This window comes from Penicillium canariense (assembly GCF_028826845.1).
Source record: "Penicillium canariense strain IBT 26290 chromosome Unknown utg000001l_segment0_segment0, whole genome shotgun sequence".
NCBI classification, from domain to species: Eukaryota; Fungi; Ascomycota; class Eurotiomycetes; order Eurotiales; family Aspergillaceae; genus Penicillium; species Penicillium canariense.
Genome location: NW_026622728.1, coordinates 7509548 through 7529792, shown reverse-complemented (window position 1 = coordinate 7529792; position 20245 = coordinate 7509548). Strand labels below are relative to the sequence as shown.

The 20245-nt window shown below is 54.3% G+C and overlaps 7 protein-coding genes across 7 annotated transcripts; 3 read left to right on the top strand and 4 right to left on the bottom strand.

The window, feature by feature from the left end:
- Positions 1-77: 77 nt before the first annotated feature.
- N7482_002599 (uncharacterized protein) lies at positions 78-2408 on the bottom strand (the record flags this gene model as incomplete). Its single annotated transcript, XM_056684724.1, has 2 exons — positions 78-194; positions 348-2408. The coding sequence occupies 2 exons, from the start codon at positions 2406-2408 to the stop codon at positions 78-80; spliced, it is 2178 nt and encodes a 725-aa protein (XP_056548330.1).
- Positions 2409-6696: 4288 nt separating this feature from the next.
- N7482_002598 (putative NUDIX family hydrolase) lies at positions 6697-7928 on the top strand (the record flags this gene model as incomplete). Its single annotated transcript, XM_056684723.1, has 2 exons — positions 6697-7329; positions 7413-7928. 2 exons carry the CDS (start codon positions 6697-6699, stop codon positions 7926-7928), a joined length of 1149 nt encoding a protein of 382 aa, XP_056548329.1.
- Positions 7929-8081: 153 nt separating this feature from the next.
- Positions 8082-9384, bottom strand: N7482_002597 (MutT/nudix family protein; the record flags this gene model as incomplete). The annotated part of the gene is made up of 4 exons (XM_056684722.1): positions 8082-8320; positions 8439-8679; positions 9113-9205; positions 9334-9384. The coding sequence occupies 4 exons, from the start codon at positions 9382-9384 to the stop codon at positions 8082-8084; spliced, it is 624 nt and encodes a 207-aa protein (XP_056548328.1).
- A 1572-nt stretch (positions 9385-10956) lies between these two features.
- N7482_002596 (HAD family hydrolase) lies at positions 10957-11779 on the bottom strand (the record flags this gene model as incomplete). Its single annotated transcript, XM_056684721.1, has 2 exons — positions 10957-11706; positions 11771-11779. 2 exons carry the CDS (start codon positions 11777-11779, stop codon positions 10957-10959), a joined length of 759 nt encoding a protein of 252 aa, XP_056548327.1.
- Positions 11780-13445: 1666 nt separating this feature from the next.
- N7482_002595 (initiator tRNA phosphoribosyl transferase family protein) lies at positions 13446-15354 on the top strand (the record flags this gene model as incomplete). Its single annotated transcript, XM_056684720.1, has 5 exons — positions 13446-13783; positions 13957-13991; positions 14116-14288; positions 14432-15098; positions 15200-15354. 5 exons carry the CDS (start codon positions 13446-13448, stop codon positions 15352-15354), a joined length of 1368 nt encoding a protein of 455 aa, XP_056548326.1.
- Positions 15355-15446: 92 nt separating this feature from the next.
- Positions 15447-16404, bottom strand: N7482_002594 (aldo/keto reductase family protein; the record flags this gene model as incomplete). The annotated part of the gene is made up of 2 exons (XM_056684719.1): positions 15447-15782; positions 15895-16404. The coding sequence occupies 2 exons, from the start codon at positions 16402-16404 to the stop codon at positions 15447-15449; spliced, it is 846 nt and encodes a 281-aa protein (XP_056548325.1).
- A 950-nt stretch (positions 16405-17354) lies between these two features.
- N7482_002593 (alpha-actinin, sarcomeric (f-actin cross linking protein)) lies at positions 17355-19519 on the top strand (the record flags this gene model as incomplete). The annotated part of the gene is made up of 4 exons (XM_056684718.1): positions 17355-17410; positions 17493-17559; positions 17660-19267; positions 19328-19519. 4 exons carry the CDS (start codon positions 17355-17357, stop codon positions 19517-19519), a joined length of 1923 nt encoding a protein of 640 aa, XP_056548324.1.
- Between the last annotated feature and the right edge of the window lie 726 nt (positions 19520-20245).

The following is a 20245-nucleotide window of genomic DNA, read 5'->3' as shown; positions in this document are numbered from 1 at the left end:
AGATCCGTTGCTCCGAGATGTACCCAATTTCGCCAGATCCTATCTCATCTGCGATCCAGAGTGAAAACAAGCATCCTTCACCAGCCACCTGGCGTAGCCGTGTTGAAGGACACGGCATTGTCACATTCCGCGCATATCATGATCTGCTCGAGCCAGTATAGGTGCTCTGCTGTTAAGACCGCCACAGGATTCCGCTGTGGAAGTATTCTCGAGCGCACGCGGAGTTACCTCGAATCTATGATTCTTATTGTATGTTATCCAACGATCGAACTGCATGTCAAATCCATTAGCCTTTCTTTGTTCACGACACGACCAAGACAGCGAAACCAAGAAACCATGCTACAAACCGTTGCGATCCGCACACCTAGCCAGAGGCACCTGTGCCTGCGGGGTATGAGTGTAGAAGGCCCTTCCACGACGGGTCTGTCGTCCTCCGAGGGGGCTCCTTCGAAAAAGTTCTTCGGGAAGTAGAGCTGGCTCCATGATTGGCCGCGAATTAGGAAATCCTCCGGTAGTTGTGGTATTGCTCCATCGTCGAGGACTGGGAATTCGTCGCCTTCGATTTTGGCGAAATTGATATCGGGACGGAATAAGGTGTTGAGGAAGCCGGCGATGCCCACCCAGGGGATGAACGTTTCAACTTGTTGCATGGCGGGCGGATGGAGGGCCAGGCTCCAGATAAAGGACAGCGAGATATGCACGCTTGGGTATATGCTGGGATCGCCCAGATGATTGAGTAGGACTGAGAGGGTGTGGAAGGCAAGAGAGGTTCCTTGGAAAGCCATTGGGGGCAGATGCACGCTGGGCTCGGTCGGTTCACCGACTTCCTGAATCTTGGTTTTCAAGTCCAAGCCCGAAGTCCAATTGAGCGCAAAGGCATGTGCATCGGCAGCGGTTTCATGGTCCTTCTGAGAGAATTCCATAGCCATCACGGCTTCGGGGTCGCCATATTGAAGGATTGACGCGAAATTACACGACATGATATAGACTCCAGTTTGGCCCTGAGAACCTAACCGACGAGCCTCTCGCCATAAAAGTGCCAAGAAGTGATTTGCCAAAATAATAAACTGCTCCGCTGGCCATTGATTGAAGAGGGCACTATGAGTAGCAATGAGGGCGGTAACCATGGTATGTTGATGCAGAGCTTGCCCGTTATACGGACCGAAGAGGAGGACAATACTCTCTCGTGCGTTGGGGAATGGACGCACACTCACTAGGGCCTTGGTGTAGTGGAAGAGCTGTTGTAGCAGGTCCGGACGAGCTAGCACTGCCAGGTGGTGTTGAATACGACCCACTTCGGGGCTGCGATCCGCATCTTGATTGTACCAATATCGTGAGACTCCGGCCCACACTTCACGATCTCTCATATCAGACTCTTCTACCGCCATGCGATATCGTGCTAGATCTCCAAGGCACTCGATCCACGTCTCGCGGAACGCATCGACGCTTTCAAATAAGAGCGTCATCATCGAGTAGGCGAGATAGATGAAGTTCAACATGTAGTCCAACGATTTCGGGAGCTTCTGTCGGAGGAGCTCCAAGAACGAATGGATCCCATATCGCCACATCCTCGCGGGCATGGCATATTTTTCGGCCAGGCGCTTCAACACCGGACTGGCGGACGGGTGTTGCGATGCCAGGAAGAAATCATGGTGTTCATAAAGTAAGGTCTGGTGCAAAGATATCATCGCTTGCCATTGTAAGCCGGACAATTCGACCTGTGATTCTGTTTGTTTCTTGTCGATCTCGATGCATTTTTTTTCCACCTTGACCAGCCCGGCATAGATCATGCGCACCTCATTGATCAATTGATCTTCTGTGATTGGATTGGTTTGGGGCTGTTTAAACATCTCCTCTATCCCCGGAGTCCTTGAACCGGCTGATATCAAGCCTTGTGAGGATAAGGATGAATTCGGATCGTCATGCTCGTCATTTGATTCATTGGCTGGGTTCTGGGCCGGGGACGGCTCATCCACTTCCATTTTATCCCCATCTCCCTCATCCACCCCACCACCATCGCCCCCTTTATTAGCGACTGTCATTTGAGGGACCGTGGACGGTGAATGGTCTCTCCGCTCTACAGGCGGACTTTCATAGATGGTTTGATAGTCCGACTCCCTGGTCAACTCCGATTCATCCGTGAGCAAGTGCTTCGACGGCACCCCGCCACTGGTATCCTCATAGCGCGTGGGTTGGTTCGAAGCCGAGGTAGATAGCCTTCGCTCCCGCTCTCTTAATGCGCGCGAACTGTCCCGGCGATAGAACTTCTCGGCGCGAGCTAACCTGGTGCGCGACGATGCCTTGGACACCCGCGCGCCCTGGCTACTGAGCGTCTCCAAAGTACCGTCATCCGCGAGCACCCCTGACGATAATGGAGGGCTGACGGAGGAGCACATGCGATTGGCCATTGGCGCCTCAGGCGACAACTCGTCCGAGTACAGGCGGCCGATGGATCGCCTGGCGAGTCCGGGCGTTAGCCCCGGCAACAACACACGAGAAGGGTACGACTTGCCTGGGTGATAGATCGTACGGCAAGGACCTGTCTGTGCCGCGCCAGCCTTTGGCGTTCAATCGGGAGGAGCCTGGTTTGGCTCCGTAAGAGCGGTCCTTACGGACGGATGGTCTTTCCATCGGATGTTTGGGATATTCAGGACTTTTGCCGTGGCCTCATCTGATCTGGGCCGCATTAGCTAATCGGCCTTGGAAATCGGGCAATCTGACAATCGTGCTGCAGCCGTGCCGAAGAGAGGAGAAAGTCAAAAAAGAGAGTGGCGGTGGCGGGGGGGGAAGGGTATGGTGAGCTGGGGTACAGAGGCGAAGGTTGGAGGCGGGGGAGGGGAAAGGCTGGACTAGGACTGACGGACTTTGTCAATCATCCAAAGATGGGGAGAGCATCGATGGGCACCACGACCCAGGTGTGGGCTCGGGTGTTTATAAGAGAGATCGGAGGCCGGAGTTCAGAGTAAACAAGTAAAGTCTAGGCAGCGCAGCCCTTGGCGCTAAGTCCCCAGGCACCGAAACAGGCAGATGAGGACTATAAAGCGTTAACGCGGACTGAAAAATGGGTGGAGCAATGAGCCGGTGTGAAAGTGCGCAAAACAAGTGCCTGTCCGAATGAGTCGGTCCGAGGGAAACGAGAGCTACAGTAGATGGTGTGGGCGCAAGGATGGCACCGTGGAGTTAGCACTGGTTGCCTGCTTCCATTGCCTCCCCAAGTTGCGATGTTTTGGTTGGCATTTTACTTTACCCCAGCCTGACCACTCACACACAGACCTGTTCACCTGTTCACCTGCGACTGCGACGGCTGCTAAGTATTACCGTCCTATTATTATCATGACTGGTGCAGTACCGATCGATAATCCCGGTCTTCCGGAACTATGTACCCCCTCAACTTCAAAAGCACCTGCATCGCCGTCTCTGCGTGAAATCTTCCGCTTCATTTTGCAGACCCGGGAAGGGTTGGGCCACGTTTCAGCGTACCAGCAGGATGATCACAATCCAGCAGAATCCGCATCAGCAGTATCACCCGTATGACAGGCGAGCTACGGGCCCTTACGATCGCCCACCTCCGGCCAGCCCCCCGGCGAGGGGCTGAGATACTCAGAAAATAAAAAAGACGCTGACGGCAGATCTAATCACCCCTCCTGACCCTCTTTTTGCCTTTTCACGCCTTGCGAGGCCACAGTCCAGGGCGCCGTTCAGCTTCTTCGGTACGTGAAGCGCCGTGACCGCCGTTACCCAGGCGGAGGGAACGGCACATCTCCCGCTGCGGCATCCTGCAACGGGCATCCTGTTGGTCTCCATCGTCCTGAATTATGAGGCAGGGGTGAATTATGCCCAACAGCCCCCGCAACGCCCTCTTGGAAGACCGATCACCCATTCAGCGAGGCACTTTTGGACCTGGTCCTCAACCGGGGCCCTTGCTTGTGGCCGGCTGCCGACTTTCTTTGAGCAGGCCAGACCAGACCACACCAGACCGCTCCCGCCGAGGCCTGACCTGGTCCTCGCTCACCGATACTCCCATGAGAACCCTGAGACCCGACAAACTACGCCCAAGCGACCACCGCGAAAGCCTAATTGTGAAATGCCACCTTGAAACGCCGTTGCGCCCGCCAAACCGCCCCGGAGGGCTTGCGTCAGGCTGCGACTGACGCCGCTCTCCACTTGCCTCATTCCTTCTTTCTATGACCTTGATTCCAAATTATTGCATCAGAGCAGCTGCTGGTCTAAATCGGGGCTTCGAAATCCGCGCCCAAGGGTGATCAGACCACTCTGCGGTCCAAGGCCGAGAGGAGCCCGAGGCACCAGCCCACATCGCTGGGATACCACGGGGCAGTGACCAGTTCTCCCTATGCGACACCCCGACGAATCCACCTGGTCCGTATCGTGGGGTGTGACTGCGATTCTGATCATCCCATAATACTCCTTCCTACCCCAAGTTGAACCGAGCACATGGGTCTCTGGGAAGCTTGTAATGCAAGGCCACGTTGATGGCCAGTCCTTTCCGAGGTCCTCCATCAGAGAATCAACCGGTGGCAAAATATTTTGCCCATTAGCTGGACTTGGAGATTCAAGAGCAGATCGTGATTGCAGGATCACACCGAGCTTCATCATCCCTGCATTGAGCCTTCTTGCCATGGGTCAGATCATTTCGCCATCGTGCTTCCCGAATAGGCTCTGCCTTCCGAGATCACCACGGACGAGCGAGGTCCGCATTTACGAAGGCCAACTAGTCCGATGCAATCTCTCATGATGGCCTCCTCACCATCTGTGTATATCCTAAAGCGCAGGTGGTATCAATCACGAGCTGGAAGTCGGAGGACTATTGGGAGCCGCTAGGATCGAGCGATAGGCTGCTGATCAGGAGACAGGAGATAACGGCGGCTACCCGTGTAATGATTGGTCCGGGAGAGAAAATAGCTCCCGATTTAAATCAGCCTTCTGGGATTTGGGATTGGTAATTTGGGTCCAGTGCAAAATCCCTCAACTCGCACTATGCACCTGGAGGGGATGAAGCTACAGTACAGACGATGGCACCGTACAGTACAGGATGTAGGGATCGTGCGACAAGGCCCTTTGTGCGTTCCGAGATACCGCATCGTCAACTTGAGAGCAGAATTTGTTTTCAGGATGATTTGAAATACTGAAGAGCGTTGCCGTAGAAGCCCTGCAGTAGACGGATCTATAGACATACATTTTAGTTCTAGATATACATTTTGTGGTCATAATGCATGCACGCAACTCTGTATCACGCCTGTACTCCGGACACGGTACAACCAAAAAGAAATGCAATACGGAGGACAGTTTTGGGCCCGGTCCGCATGGATCCAAAGTAAGGCAACCACTCTCCGTTTAACCCCTCGATAAATCGGAAATCTTATCGTGATCCTCGCTAAAAGGGCCCAAGGCCGGGGTTGGGGGGGTTGGGGGACGGGGGAGCGGGTGCAATACCCCCCGAAACTGCCCCTGGAGGAAAAGCGGCTAGTCAGAAAGTGTAAATGTAAAAGCAAAGAAAAATCAGATAGGTGTCATGATGTAAGTAAGGGCGGTGTCTCCCAGGGATAACAGGGATGAAGTATGAGAGTAACGTGCAATCCCAGCCCCGTGGGTTGTAGGGGCAGTAGTCGCGTTGCGCCCGGGTTGAGAAGCTACCCCCCCCCCCCAACCCTCGAACGAATCACCGTGCGGGAGCTCCCGCCCCATACTTGAAACGACTAGGATTCGCGGGACGGCAGGGCACGATATCAGTGTGAATCCCACTGTGAGGGCACATGGGGGTGCCAAAATGAGGGGGGGCCAGTGGATGCGGAGAGAAGCTTATTGTTAGGGGTGCTCAACCCGGGTTAAATAAACTAGCTTGCGTTGGTCGCATTCCGGAGCTATTCTAGAGTGCACGAGAAGCCCGTCACATCCAGACGGCAGGGCAGGCTGCATCCCATCTCATGCACGGTTTCGCTTCGAGGCACCATGGCAGGGATTTTCATTGGTCTAAGCTGGAGATTGTTTGGGTGATTGCTGTTTCGGTGGGGGCTAATTCTGAGCTCTTACAGTAGCTCTCCACGCGGAGGATATATCGCAGCCGAGGGCTTAGTCTAGTGCTCACGATAGTTACCTAGCCCGCCCATGTGGACATGTGGACATGTGGACAGTTGCTGCGCTGTTCCAGTGAGGGGGTTACGACTTCGAGGGAGGGGTTCGGGGAGCCAGACCGACCTTGAGGCCGAAGTCCAACGAGAAGAACAGGGAATCCGAGGGGCCCGGAGAATTTAATCCGCGGACGTTGCTGTGCTCTTGTGTCATAGAGTACCAATCATTGGTCCTGGTCGATTGGAGGTGTTTTATTGGTCCATAGGTATACTCAGTTGGGGGAAAGGTGTGACTACAACTGACAGAATCGGGACTACCGGCGGGTAGATATACGCCCCCAAGTATAGGAAGAAAACAAAACCAGACAGAGGTTCCAAATAAACGACCTTTGGTAGATGATCGATCACACACATCCAGGCCGGCTGAAGAAATGGATCGGGGATAGAAACATGGCTTGCGTCGCATGAACAGATCCTTTCGCAGCGATGCGTTCTGCCGTGGCCTATCCTATAGATCGCGAAAGCAGGATCGCCTTGGCAAAGACGTCATGGCGCTCGAGCAGCGAAAACAAACACTCCGCTCGCACCCGCACGCCACCAGGGTTATCGAATGGTGCGCTCAATAACAACATCACCTGCGCAAACAGGCGAATTCCACGTATCGACGGGGAACCGCAGCCTTTCATCCGTGCACGCCATCCTCATCGAGAGATCGATCGAGCTCCCCTTCACCGCCTCAGACCAGCCATCCAATCCCATCCACGAGCTGGCTTTATTCACCAAACTCTATGGAAGCGGGGGACATCCATTCATGTACCCCCGACGACACCTGCATCTTACCGCGCGGCACTTGAATTTCACGCCCGGGTACCGGTATCTGGGACCGACAGGGAGACCCGGAGCCCCCAGCACATTCACCTCCAAGCCCATGTCAACCTTCACGCTCCCCGGGTCCGAGCTGCGCATCACAAGCACACCGGACCTGGGCCGCGACGATCTGCTGTCCTTTCCTGCTTTTAATAATTGGATCTCAACGCTGCAGAATTCCCTAGCGCGTCAGTCTCATCCGTCACACGAGTTCCATGAGGACCCGTATGTCTTGCGGACGATTGACATCCAGGCCGTGGACCGCTTTGGCGGTGGGCGGGTGGGCTTTGTCAAGTTGAAGGCGGATGTGTCGAATGGCCGAGGGGAGAAGTTACCTGGGAGTGTGTTTCTCCGCGGAGGGAGTGTGGGTATGCTTGTATGTTTGCTTTCTTTCCATTTCTTTTTCGAACCGGACTGGCCCACGCAAGCGGGACGAGCGGCTGACGATTGTGCTTCTAGCTCATCCTTCAACCTGATGATATCCCGGTCTCACAAGAGAAGGGCAAGCAAGCTATTGTGACGATTCAGCCTCGCGTTCCTGCGGGCTCTTTGGCATTTGTTGAAATCCCGGCTGGCATGCTGGATGACAGTGGGACCTTTGCTGGGGGTGCGGCGAAGGAGATTCAGGAAGAGACTGGGCTGTCTGTTCAGCAGAGTGAACTGATTGGTATGACCTCGTTGGCTTCAGAACTAATTGAAGACTCAGCTGCGAATGGAGAGAACCTGCAGAAAGCGATGTATCCATCTGCTGGGGGCAGTGATGAATTCATTCCCTTGTTTTTATGCCAAAAGCGAATGCCCCGACAGGATATTGAAGAATTGCAGGGCAAATTAACAGGACTCCGGGATCATGGCGAGAAAATCACATTGAAGGTAGTTCCATTGGAAAGTCTGTGGAAGGAAGGGCTGCGAGATGGGAAGACACTGGCGGCATGGGCGCTCTATCAGGGGCTACGAGAAGCAGGGAAGATCTAACCTAACTCCTCCTACGATGAGCAGACGAGAAGATAGAGAGTCTTGGCGGTTATACCTCATCGCTAACCCAGCCAGCACTATGTGGTAGTTGCTAGTGAAAACACCCCCGCAAAGACGTCTAATGGAAATCATCTGTGTCGTCATGTCTCGAGCTTACAGCTTCCACTGCTTCATCAACTCCATCCCCTCAGCCAGAGTGCCAATCCGAGCATCGATAGCGTAGCCCTCCTGCTCTAGTCTTTTGGTCTCATCATACAGCGACGCCAGCGGGACAGAGAAGCACTCGATGAACTCGTTATCCTCGAGCTCCGGCTTGGGGTTCTGGTTTTCGGGCAGAGTCATGTCCACGCGAACGTGGACCATGCGCAAGTTCGTGTTACAGAAACCCGGGTCTAAACCTCGGAAACGAAGAATAGAAGGGGATTGGTCAGCCGCTGCACGGAAAACAAATATGTACCGACAAAATGCGCCGAGAAAGTAAATCTCCACAAAGAATTCATGCGAACGCACCGTTGAACATGACTGGGCTCGTCTGCTCCGCCACACCCACGTAGCCCGTCTCCTCCTTGAGCTCGCGAACCGCGCACTGCTCCGGAGTCTCACCGGCATCGATCAGGCCGGCCGGCACCTCGATGACAACCTTGTCAATCGGCGGACGATATTGCTTTTGCAGCAGCAGTTCAGGCCCCGTGGGCTTGTTGAGGATAGTGACGATCCCTACGCCATCGATCTCGCAATTGGCGGGGCGAGTCTGGAGATGCGGAGGTCAGCTACGAGGTCTAAGCAGGCGGGTGACATTGACGTTTCCAGAGAGATTAAATGAGGATGCAGAGCTCTGGAAACGGTCGCGTGTTGCGGTCGTGCACCAAGGCAACCCATTGACGAGGCTGTGCATCACATCACGCCCGCGCCGTATCCGCCAATACGAACCGGCAAAAAAGGTTGTAAGCTGATGCACAGTGAGCTCTGAGCTCGGAGCTCGGAGCTCAGAGATGCACTTGCCAACAGCGGCACTCCCCGATATGCGGCTGAGGGCTTGTGGACATGACGGCTGATAGATCGAGCGTGTAACTCCGAACTTGGAAGCGGGATAGAGCTAAGCCCCCGTAATGCAGGAGGCCTGAGGCAGGGGCCGGACAGACGACAAATGCAGAGGGACCCGAAGAGTGAGGCGCGAATCTTACCTGCCGTTCCGCAGACTCCCAGGTCCTCTCAACCCCGAGGGGGTCGGTATATGTGGTCTTGACCAATCGCGTCCAGCGGGCTTCGGCATTTTCCTGATTGATACTCGGTCAGAGATGAATGGCTAGACGAGATGCAGGAGTCTGCTGATTGATAAATCCCGTCTCCACTGCAGCAAGACAGTATCAAACAGGCAACAAAAAGCACCTACAAATTGACTTACCAGTGGACACCGGGAAACGTGGTTGGACTTGGCCTGCGAACGCTCCGACATGGCTGCAGAGTGAACGGTATGTGTGGGTGACAAGTACGGGGATTGGGGTCTCTCGGTGTTCTAGGCGGAGCAGGACCAGGCTTTGGGCAGCAATGGTTGTGTCTGGAGCTTGTTCTTCTTTTGGAGCTATCCCCAATGTTGACGATCCGGAGAGAGGCGCAGCGGAGAGAGAGAGGGGGAAACCTTGGCCAGGGCTGGTGGGGCGGTGCGCTTACCTTATCACCATACTGAAGCAACTAGATTGTCGAGGAGACAAAAAAAGGGAGAAAGTGGAAAGGAGCTGAATGAGATGGAAATGAGCTCTATCGGCAAGTATTGGGAATAAAAAGATCCCGTACAAAAGAGTGGAGGCTGGTTGTGGTTCCTCATTCACCATGTAGCGCTTTACTGTGTGTGGAATGAGGAGCATCATAATACGTCCAAAGCAAACTAGTAATGTCTAGCTTCTCGCAAGGAACGCCGAGTCCTTACTATGCACTTTCCAAACCGGATCAGATATACGGAGTGCATGAGAATGAATAATAGATAGGACATCTACACCGACTTCGAAATCCAGTCTCATGACACTAGTCGTCGGCAATCTTTCCATCCAAGTAAAACTTGACGCTCCCGAACTGGCTTATCGCGTGCACCCAACAATCCACATGAAGGACAATTGCAGATCAAACTCAAAGCCACAGCATATGCTGCCACGGATTAAATGTCTCATACCTACTTCTCCCCGGGGTTATGCCCTCACCGGCTAAATCACCAAGTCAACTAGTAAATAGGTCTTTCCCTTTCAGGCCGAATAGACTATCGGGCGGTCCCGGGGCTATGCGGACTAGCCTGAACTTTGAAACCCCCCTCCCAATAAGGAGTCCGGATGAAACCATATGCTACAGGGATGGGAAGCTCTACCTCAATGGAGTCCGGAGCGAACGTGGTCCCGAATCTTGGGGAATGGACTCATCAAATGTCGCATTGTTCTGGGCCGCGGTCTGCAAGCCACGCCGCCGGTCGGTCACAGAGCTCGAGCTAGTTGTCAACCCGGGTTAGTTTGGGAAGTCTGCCTCGCTGAGTTGTCCAAGGCAGAAACGCGCCTGCTGGGATCCTGCAGGGAGTAGAGCGCTTATATTTGTCTACTGCGCTGGTTGATCCTCAAGCGGGGGTATATGTTTCGGAATGTCTGAGCTTGTGCCAACCTAGCCAATACGATCTACATGACATCCTTGGACGGAGTTTTGGTCCGAGAACAACTGCCTTGTACTAGATAATTTTAGCTGGCTAACAACACAGAGCTCGGTATCCCATTGCCCAAGACGACCTGTCTATGCGTGAAAGATAGGAAGATACGGCCTATCAATGCAGAGAAAAGGGTAAGAAAAGGCTAACACGGGGCGACTCGGTAGAAACTTTCCGACTTTCGCATCCAGAAGCGGGGAGGGATGAGACGGACAGCAGGTGTTTATCGTCGCACACCGGACGAATGAAAGAGACAAAAAGAGGGGGTAAAAAAATCAAGCCCCAAAACGACCATTCGCTCGCTATCATGACATCGTGTGGTTATGGGAACTTCGGCGAGGACAAACATCACAGGCTCGACTGAGCAACGTCGGCGGGGATGTTCTCGATGAACTCCAGGCACTTATCAAACTCCGACCAGTGTGTCATAATGATCTTGACACCAAGATCCATCAGACGCTCGCTCATCTCCGCCTGCATATCCTCACTGTAGCTACCGACGTAGCCAATCACGGCGATACCGGCACGGATAGCCGAGAGGGCACCGGACTTGCTATCCTCCACAGCCAGCGTCTCCGCAGCAGTCTTGCCGCACTTCTTCAGCGCATGCAGGTAGATGGCCGGATCGGGCTTGGAGGTGGGCTTCTCGAGAGAACTAGCCGCACTGAAGATCATGTCGGGATCAAAGTATTTGTCTTGACCGACCTTCTTGATCGACGCGACGACTCGGCGCAGAGCCGATGAAGAGACCACGGCCATGTGATACTTTTTCGCGGCGAAGAGCTTGTCCAACTGCTCGTTGGCACCGACACAGGGCTTCGCCTTGGCCTCGAGCTTGGCAATGACCTTGTCCTCCTCCTTCTTGACATACTTCTCCAGCTCGTCCTGCTCCAACTCAAACTTATACTTGGCTTGCAGAGAAATCATCATGCCACGGAAGTTCTGGCCGACAAAGTCTTTGATCAGCTGCTCGCCAGTGTAGCGATCAGGAATGCCGCGCTTGTCCAGGATCTCGTTAGCCAGGTCAGCGCAGGCCTCAAAGGCCAGCTCCTCTGACAACACCAGGGTGTTGTCACAGTCGAGGAAGATTTCCGTGATCTGCAAGTCAATCGGTTAGGGTCGGTGGGTCTGAGAGTAGCGAGCAAGCGGGGGATGCTCGTACCTTAGGCATGGTGCTGGAGATGCGGGGAGAAGATCCGTGAAGCAGTCAAAAAGTGGGGGAGAGTGGTGTAGGCGTGATGACAGACGAGGAATGCGCCAAGGTAATGAAAAGCCGAGTCTGATCTATGACGATCTCGAGGGGTAAAGAAGAAGTTGGGAGGTAAAGGTAAGAGGGAGTTGAGGCAATTGACCGAGTTAGGCGGGCATCAAACAAAAGGCGGGACAGGGCAGGAAGTCAGGACCCGGTTGCTTTTAAAGGCAGGAACCCATGGTCCTACGTGCGGCAGGGCATGACGCCGCCATAATGAGAATCGCAGGGAACCGACCGGGTCAGAGCGGGTTGGCGGGGGCTGAGGTCATCGAGTTACTAGCCTGATGATGTAGGCGGTACCTCTCTTAACTTGTGAGTCTCCATATCCAGCCAAGTACCAAGAACATGACATCCAAGGGACCAGGAAGCTCGGCCGCCAGCACTCCACCAATCATATTGCTCAAATTGTGAAGTCAGCGGCACTTGCCTGATTCAGGACTAGCGCCTGTCTGTACTCGTGGAAAGTCGCAGAAAGTCGGAGCTCGCTGCGTGCTTGTTTGACAGTCCAAGCTGGCATGGGGTTCGCGCTCGGTAGGTTTAACCCCTCGATCAGATATTGGAGGTATAGCACAGTATCACCGGGTAGGGCTATGGGGCTGGTGCAAGCCAAGGAGACGGGCCCAGCAGTCTTGCATTCTACATCCTTGAAATGGAGGGGCGTGAAAGTCACGAGAGTGTAACCACGGACCATGTATACCACGTTCTATTGGGTCTCCTCAAGAATCGAAGGCCTGAACTCATGCCGCACGGTCGTACGGGGATTCGGTCGAGGACCCTGGACAGTTCCATGCAGATTCGCAATATCACCCGGTCTGCACCGACGTTCGAGCTAGTAGTTTGTATGTGGAGTCTTCCTCCTCTAGAGCTCTCTTGACCGTAGTTGATCTGGCCCGATGCTTTCGGGCTTGCATAATGACAATCTTCCCATAATGATTGACGAGGGTCATGTGTCAACAAAGTTTGGAAGGAGAGATCGAATGCATTCTACACGGTCGTAGGGGCATATGAATTTCGTAATCGACGCTGCTATTTCGCGTTTAAGGGCTGCGACATGCCATAGAACCCTAGCAAGGCCAGCTAAATGCATTCCAAGTCCTATATCAACATCCTACGAAATCAGGGCTTCATTCGTTGGCACCCTTCACTGTTGGAGAACAACAGATCTGAGGACAGTCGCAATGCGAGGTAGGCGACGAAACAGACAAGCATCCGATCAGCTTCTCTCGTCATGCGCCGGCGATCAAATCGGGGTTCTGCATCCCCTCCGTTCCGATGCACTCGGCTCCTGGTCTTCGTCGTCAGTGACCGACATTCGGGTTCACGGACCACCATCCCCACTCTCCCTACCCGTCGCAGCTGTGATTGGCCCCACCCCACGGTGGATCGCTGCGCATCTGCCATTTTCGCGACCTTTAATATTCCCCTCCATTCAAGCAACGAGCTTTCGTCGCCCACCTCTTCCATTACCAGCTTGTGACTTGACCAGGGCCCGGTCTCGCAAGCAAGAATCTCGGCACTACCCCAGAGTACGACTGTAAGGGCCAGGAGTACTCCAACACACAGCTCCTTAGCGATCCAAGTCACAATGGCATCCCCGGGTTCCTTTCCGACCCTGGACGCACTCTATTTCCCGTCTGCCCAGACATCCCTCTCACAGACGCTGTCTTCTCTCCGCCGCTCGGCCTTGTCCGTTTCCAACCGGCTTCAGTCAATTGTGACAGATGCGGTCTTTGTGCAGGAGGTAGCGGGACATTATGACCTGCCTCTGGTTGCGAATGAACGCTGTGGTAGTTGGTATATTGACCCCCAGACCAAGGCGGGCAGCGCCTATTTCAAGAGCACAGACGGCCATACTGGGCAATGGGATTTTAGTTTTCGTAGGCTCAATCTACAATTACTCCTACTGGCTCAGAAATATGGAGGGTAAGTACAGCGAGTTGTCCTGTTTCTGGCCGGTGCCGCATATCCCCGGATTCTGCTTTGTGTCCTCTTTATACTTCCAACCAAACCTGGGTTGGGCCCTCTTGTTTGAATGACAACCTTGTTGTTTGCGCTGCACGACATGCCTCAACTAACCTTGTTCTTTCCTCCGCCAGGTGTGTAATTGTCGACTCAACCCGCCGAGGGAAATGTATGTGATCCACCCCTCCAGCGCAAACCCCCAAGGTGGCAGCCTCGTCGACGCCAGTTCCGTTCCCACTCTTGTCACCGTGCACCCCCTCCCTCTCCCCCTCGCTATAGCTGACATTCCCTAGTGATGCCGGATGCCTTATCCAAAACGATCCCTATCTGGTGCGCGGTGCTCAATCGGGCCTTGTTCCCGACGCAGACTGCACATCATGCCGTCCAGCTCCCGCCCAATTACCTAGGGAAATCGGAGGAATCGCAGATCGAATCCCGTATTGATGGCTTTGTCCACTCTCTCGAGGTACGCATGACAGCATCAACCCCAGTCACGTCTCTGTCAGGGACTAGTTCCCCATATCACCCCCCCCTTCACTCTCTTTTCACCCGGGTGAATTTCCCCGCACCCGCGGGCTGGCATGACGTCGGGCTGATATCCCCACCCAGAGCCTCAAACTCGACCTCGAGCGCTTGCGCCAGCAGCTCGGGAAGCCTCTGCGAGTGGCCTGGGCCAATCGATCGTACTTCCACCCGGCAGACCTGCATAAAGGCGAGGAGTATCACCTCTTAGTGCTGTGCTCGGCATCAGAGCGCATCCGCGGTGCGGAGATGTCGGCGGGAGGATACATCCAGGGCGCAGGCGACGATAGCGAGGCATGGGCGCATGGGCTGACGCCGCCAGTGTTCTGGGCGAACCAGCCTGTTCTGAAGCGGACTGCGGAGGAGGATTTGCCGGGTGTGATTGCAGACTTGGTAACCGAGTACAAGCGCCAGCACACTGAGCACAAGGCAACTGTCATCGCGCCAACTCAAAACCTTTACATCAGCCAAACGGACGCATCTGTGGATGTGGCAGCTCAGTATGACCTCGTCATTGACTGCAACGGGGACCCTTTGCCCGTGGAAGGTAATGCAAAACGCCTTAACCTCGGCTGTGCGTCGGCGAAGCTAGGCAGCCGTGATCTACGTAAGTCGTTGGACACAGTGCGTGATTTTGTTGGCACACAACTGGGCTCTGATTCATCGCAATCGTTGTTGGTGACGTGCGATACGGGCAAGGACCTCTCAGCCGGGGCACTGCTGGCAATTATTTGCCTGTTCTACACTGAAGATGGTAATGCGATAAACCCCCAAGAATCTCTCAATAAAATTCAAACGCTAGATGGAACGGCAAAGGGAATCGAAAGAGAAAAAATAACTGACTAGTTCGGCCAGGAACCTTTGATGCCTCGCAGTGCAAGCGCTCGATCAGCAAGCAGTTCATCCGACAGCGTCTCGCGTGGATCGTGTCATCCAAGCATGACGTGAATCCGTCTCGCTCGACGCTGCAATCGGTGAACCACTTTTTAATGCAGCCACCGGATTATTGAGTCCAGGTGGATATGTTGCATATTTTGGCCGCTGAAGCGTATCTTGCCATACACGACGTACTTGGGCGTCCAGCCGAGGATAATCATGGCGTTTACTCGTTGGCCACAGCCTCCACGATGGCTCCCGCATCGCCTTGGTCGAGCGAATCCAAAAGCTCCATATCCTCCGCGCTAATATGGAAGTCGAAGACGTCCGCATTCGCGGCAATGCGCTCCGGGTCGTCGGACTTGGGCAGCGGCACCCATCCCTTCTGCAGAGCATAGCGGATCAATACCTGCTGCGTCGAATGGCTGTATTTCTGCGCGACCTCGACGAGGGTCGGGTCGTTGGCTTTATAGTTGCGCACGATGGGCGAATAGGCCTCAACAACGATGCCATGCTGCTTGCAGTACGCGACGATCGTGCGCTGCTGACACCATGGGTGGAGCTGTACCGCAACATGACATGAATCAGTCTCTAGATTCTACCGTATAGATACCAAGCCATAGAACAGATACCGATGGACAACGTAGGAAAAAAGCCAAACAGGAAAGACATACCTCAATCTGGTTGACATGGGGCGGCCACACCTGGGCATACGCCTTCATCTCCTCGATATGCTGCACGCCGTAATTGCTCACGCCAATTGCCTTCGCCTTGCCCTCGGCATGCAACTTCTCCAGCGCCTGCCACAGCTGCTTCCTCCCCGCGAAACCCGAACTGGGGCTATGAATCAAGAACAGATCCACGTATCCGCCAGGCCCGCCGATCGTCTCCACGCTCGCCAGCAGCTTGTCGTAGGTTTGCTCAGACGAGCCGGCGGGGCTCAGGATCTTGGTGGTCACGAAGACCTGGTCGCGGGGCAGACCGGAGGCGCGCAGGGCCTCGCCGACTTCGCCTTCGTTGCCGTAGAACTGCGCGGTGTCGATGTGCCGATATCCCGCCTCGAGCGCCTTCCGCACTGACTGCCCGCATTGGTGTGTTGGCGAGCGGTAGACGCCGAAGCCCAGGCGCGGGATGCGCACGGGGGAGTTGGGGAGTGAGAGCAGGTCGGTGATTTTGTCGGGCATGATGGGGAAAATGGTGGCGGGGTGGGAGCTTGGGAGCTTGCTAAAGAGAAGAGAACAGAAGGACGGGACAATTGACGCGGACGAAGCTCGAGTCATTGGCGATCGAAATTCGCGGTTCGCCCCGCTCGGAACCGAACCAGATGGAATGATATCATCCGCCGATTACTCACGCCACTGTTTAGGCATGTTCGTTACGGAGTACATCTCATGTGCGCTGGACCACGCCTTGGAAGCAGAATATGAAGGTCTACCGGATCACTCCCGCTACGTCAAGTCTGTGAGCGTATGTCACCCTCCAATCCTGCTGCAGTCGGACCACTTTACCCAGCACCACCAAGGTCGTCCCATCCCCTCTCCGTAGCCGTAGATATCGCCGATCCAAATATAAACCCCTCCGCGATTGGCTGTGCTCGTCCAAGTTTTCGTGGGGGAGATCGCCCGGGATGAAGCACCCATAGTGGCGCTGACCGCCCGTCAGCGTACTTGATAGACTCCGTACAGGTGGAAGAGAACAAAGCCGACGTCCAGTGGCCAAAACAATCGCGATCAGGGTCGATGACCGCCTACAGCAGCCGTAAAGAGGACCGAGGACCGAAGACCGAAGACCGTAGAACGCCCCTCGTTGCCACGGAGACTGGGCCCAAGCGGGCAACAGAAACACCCCGCCCGCCAGCCACTACGCTTGTCAGTCCAACTAGGTGGCCTAGCTGGAAGCACCGACCACACCCTTCACACTTTTTTCAGAGTGGCCCCATTCATTGTCGGATTTCCGATTGTCAAATTGTCTCCCCTAGTCCCGAGTCCCTAGTCCCTACCTGTCCCTAGTCTCGAGGCCCGACCTGCAATTAAGCACTGATCGCCCGCACTACGCTCCAACTCGCGACACCCTTGAACCCTACCTTTCCAATCCCCCGCCAATCGGCCCTGGAATGTCTTCGCCCTGATTGAAGATGTTGACGGTCGAGAAGCAGTGGATCAATGTGCAGCAGAAGACCTTTACAAAATGGTTCGTCTCCTTCCCTCGCTTCCTCCCCCGGCCTCCTTGCCGTGGTATCGTGCATGATCGGCTAATCAGCCCTTGTCTCCAGGCTGAACGACAAGCTGAAGGCCCGGATCCTGGCCATCGAGGACTTGGTCACCGACCTCTCTGATGGGGTGAGTGCTCTCCTCCCGTCTACAGCCCCAACGCGAGACTGCTCAGGAGCATGGGCTTTGCACGGATATCGTACTGACCCTCCCCTCTTCCCCGCATCAGGTCATCCTCATTCACCTCCTCGAGATCCTCGGAAATGAATCTCTCGGTCGATATGCGTCGAAACCCAAGCTGCGGGTGCAGAAATTCGAAAATGTCAACAAGAGCCTGGACTTCATCCGAGGGCGGCGGATTCAGATGACCAACATCGGTGCGGAAGATATCGTCGATGGCAACCGCAAGATCATCCTGGGTCTGATCTGGACGCTGATTCTGCGGTTCACGATTAGTGACATCAACGAGGAGGGTATGACCGCCAAGGAAGGGTTGCTGTTGTGGTGTCAGCGGAAGACGGCGTGCTACGACGATGTCGAGGTTCGGGACTTCTCGACCAGCTGGAATAATGGGTTGGCGTTCTGTGCGCTGCTCGATATCCATCGGCCCGATCTGATTGACTATGATTCTCTGGATAAAAGCGACCACCGTGGCAACATGAAGCTGGCGTTCGATATTGCATCCAACGAAATTGGCATTCCCGACCTGCTGGATGTGGACGATGTGTGCGATGTACCCCGACCCGACGAGCGGTCTCTGATGACCTATATTGCCTATTGGTTCCATGCCTTCTCACAGCTGGAGCGAGTGGAGAATGCGGGACGGCGAGTGGAGAAGTTCGTCAATAACATGCACGGCGCATGGGATATGCAGTCTGGCTACGAGCGCCGGATGAGAGATTTGCTTCGCCTGATTCGATCGCAGCGCGAGACATGGCAAAACTCCTCGTTTGAAGGAACATACAAGGATGTCAAAGAACAGGCGCATCAGTTCGCGCTATACAAGCGGAACGAGAAGCGTCAGTGGGTGGCAGAGAAGTCCGACCTGGCTGCCCTGCTCGGGAACATCAAAACGAAACTGGGCACCTACCGGTTACGTTCCTACGAGCCGCCGAAGGAACTGAGCCTCGAGACTTGCGACCAAGAGTGGGAGCTTTTGACCAGAGACGAACACCAGCGCAGCCAGCTGATCAACGAGACAATTCGAGATATCAAGAATGCCCTGCGCCGGTCATTCGCGGACAAGGCCAATGATTTTGCACTGACGCTAAAGACCCTGTCTCTGGCCATCTCCGGATTGGATGGTGATGTTGAAGATCAGCTCGACCATGTCAAGAAGTTAAATGACAACCTTCCGCCCCTCGACGCCTTCCTGGACACCATCGCCGAGTTGGATGAGCAGTGCGCCGAGGCCAACATCGAAGAAAACGACTTCACCACATACAACCTCGACGAGCTTTCATATGAGCTCAGCCTGGTGAAGTCCAGCATCTCGAAGAAGCTGGCATTTTTAGAGAACCAGATGGTGGCCCGCAGCATGACCAATCTCACCCCCATCCAGCTGGAGGAATTTGAGTCCGTCTTCCGCCATTTCGACCGCGATTCATCCAATACCCTGCAAGAGCTTGAGTTCTCGGCTGCACTGGCCAGTCTGGGACTGGTTTACGACGAAGAGGAGATGCATCAGGTCTACGTGGAAGTCTGTGGGCCGGACCGGCTGGCTCAGAACGCGGGTGTCAGCTTTGAGCAGTTCATTCACTTTATGGTCAGCGTCACTGAGGACCAGAATACTGCCGAACAAGTTTTCCAGAGCTTCAAGGAGGTTGCTGATGGCAAGGTTCGTCCCCGCTCCTGTTATGGTTGAATTCGTGTCTGGTGAACTAACTCCCTTTTGCAGCCATATGTCACCGAGCTCGATCTCCGACACTCGCTCATCCCTGACGAGGTCATCGAGCACCTCGTCAAGACAATGCCCCAGCACGAAGGCCCTGACCTCCTTGAGGACCGGGAGCTGGCCAAGTTCGACTACATCAGCTTTATGGAGAAGATGATAGAGGACCAGAAAAAGAATGGCGGAGGAAAGGAGTGAAAATGAAAACAGGGGGATGGTAACAGTGGTTCTTTGCACAGCGTCACCGGTCATACTGGGGTTGTATTGCTTTGATTATGTGCGTGGGCTTTTCTGGTGTGGTCGGTATTCCCTCTCCGGGTCTCTCTGTGGCCTTTTTCTTTTTCCTTCTCATAACAAGCATGCGTCCTGGGGTTTGGCGGTTGTCGCTCACTTTGGTGTGTTCATTCTGCGTGCGATTCTTGTTTATAATGTATCAGGATACCATGGAATAACATTAAGCTAAATACGAAATTGTGGGTGCTGTAGATTTAGAAGGACCTACAGCTACCGAGTGTTTGTTCTCTGTTGATCTAGGGCGAGCGATTGGCACGCAGACAAAGCCATTGTAAGGCTTTCCCCTTGCTCTTGCATTCACTTCTATCTCTATGCATCCATCCACTAGTTACAGCACTGGTAAACTCTAGGAGCTTTGATTTGACATATCATGTCCCAGCATTGGAGTTGCATTCTCCGTGCTGAGTTGAGTCTAGTCTCCGGTGCGATTTCACGTGATCGGACGCCCCAGCTGGATGGCGGAGCCCAAGTCGACAATCCTCCAGGCCACTCGCAGATCATCCAACCACCTGTTTTCCTTCAATCTTTAATTTTACCTATCTTTAGGATTGATCTCTTACCATATACCATTTCTTCCTTACTCACTCCTCTCTCTCCCTCTCTAAACCACACACACTCTCTCCCTTTTCT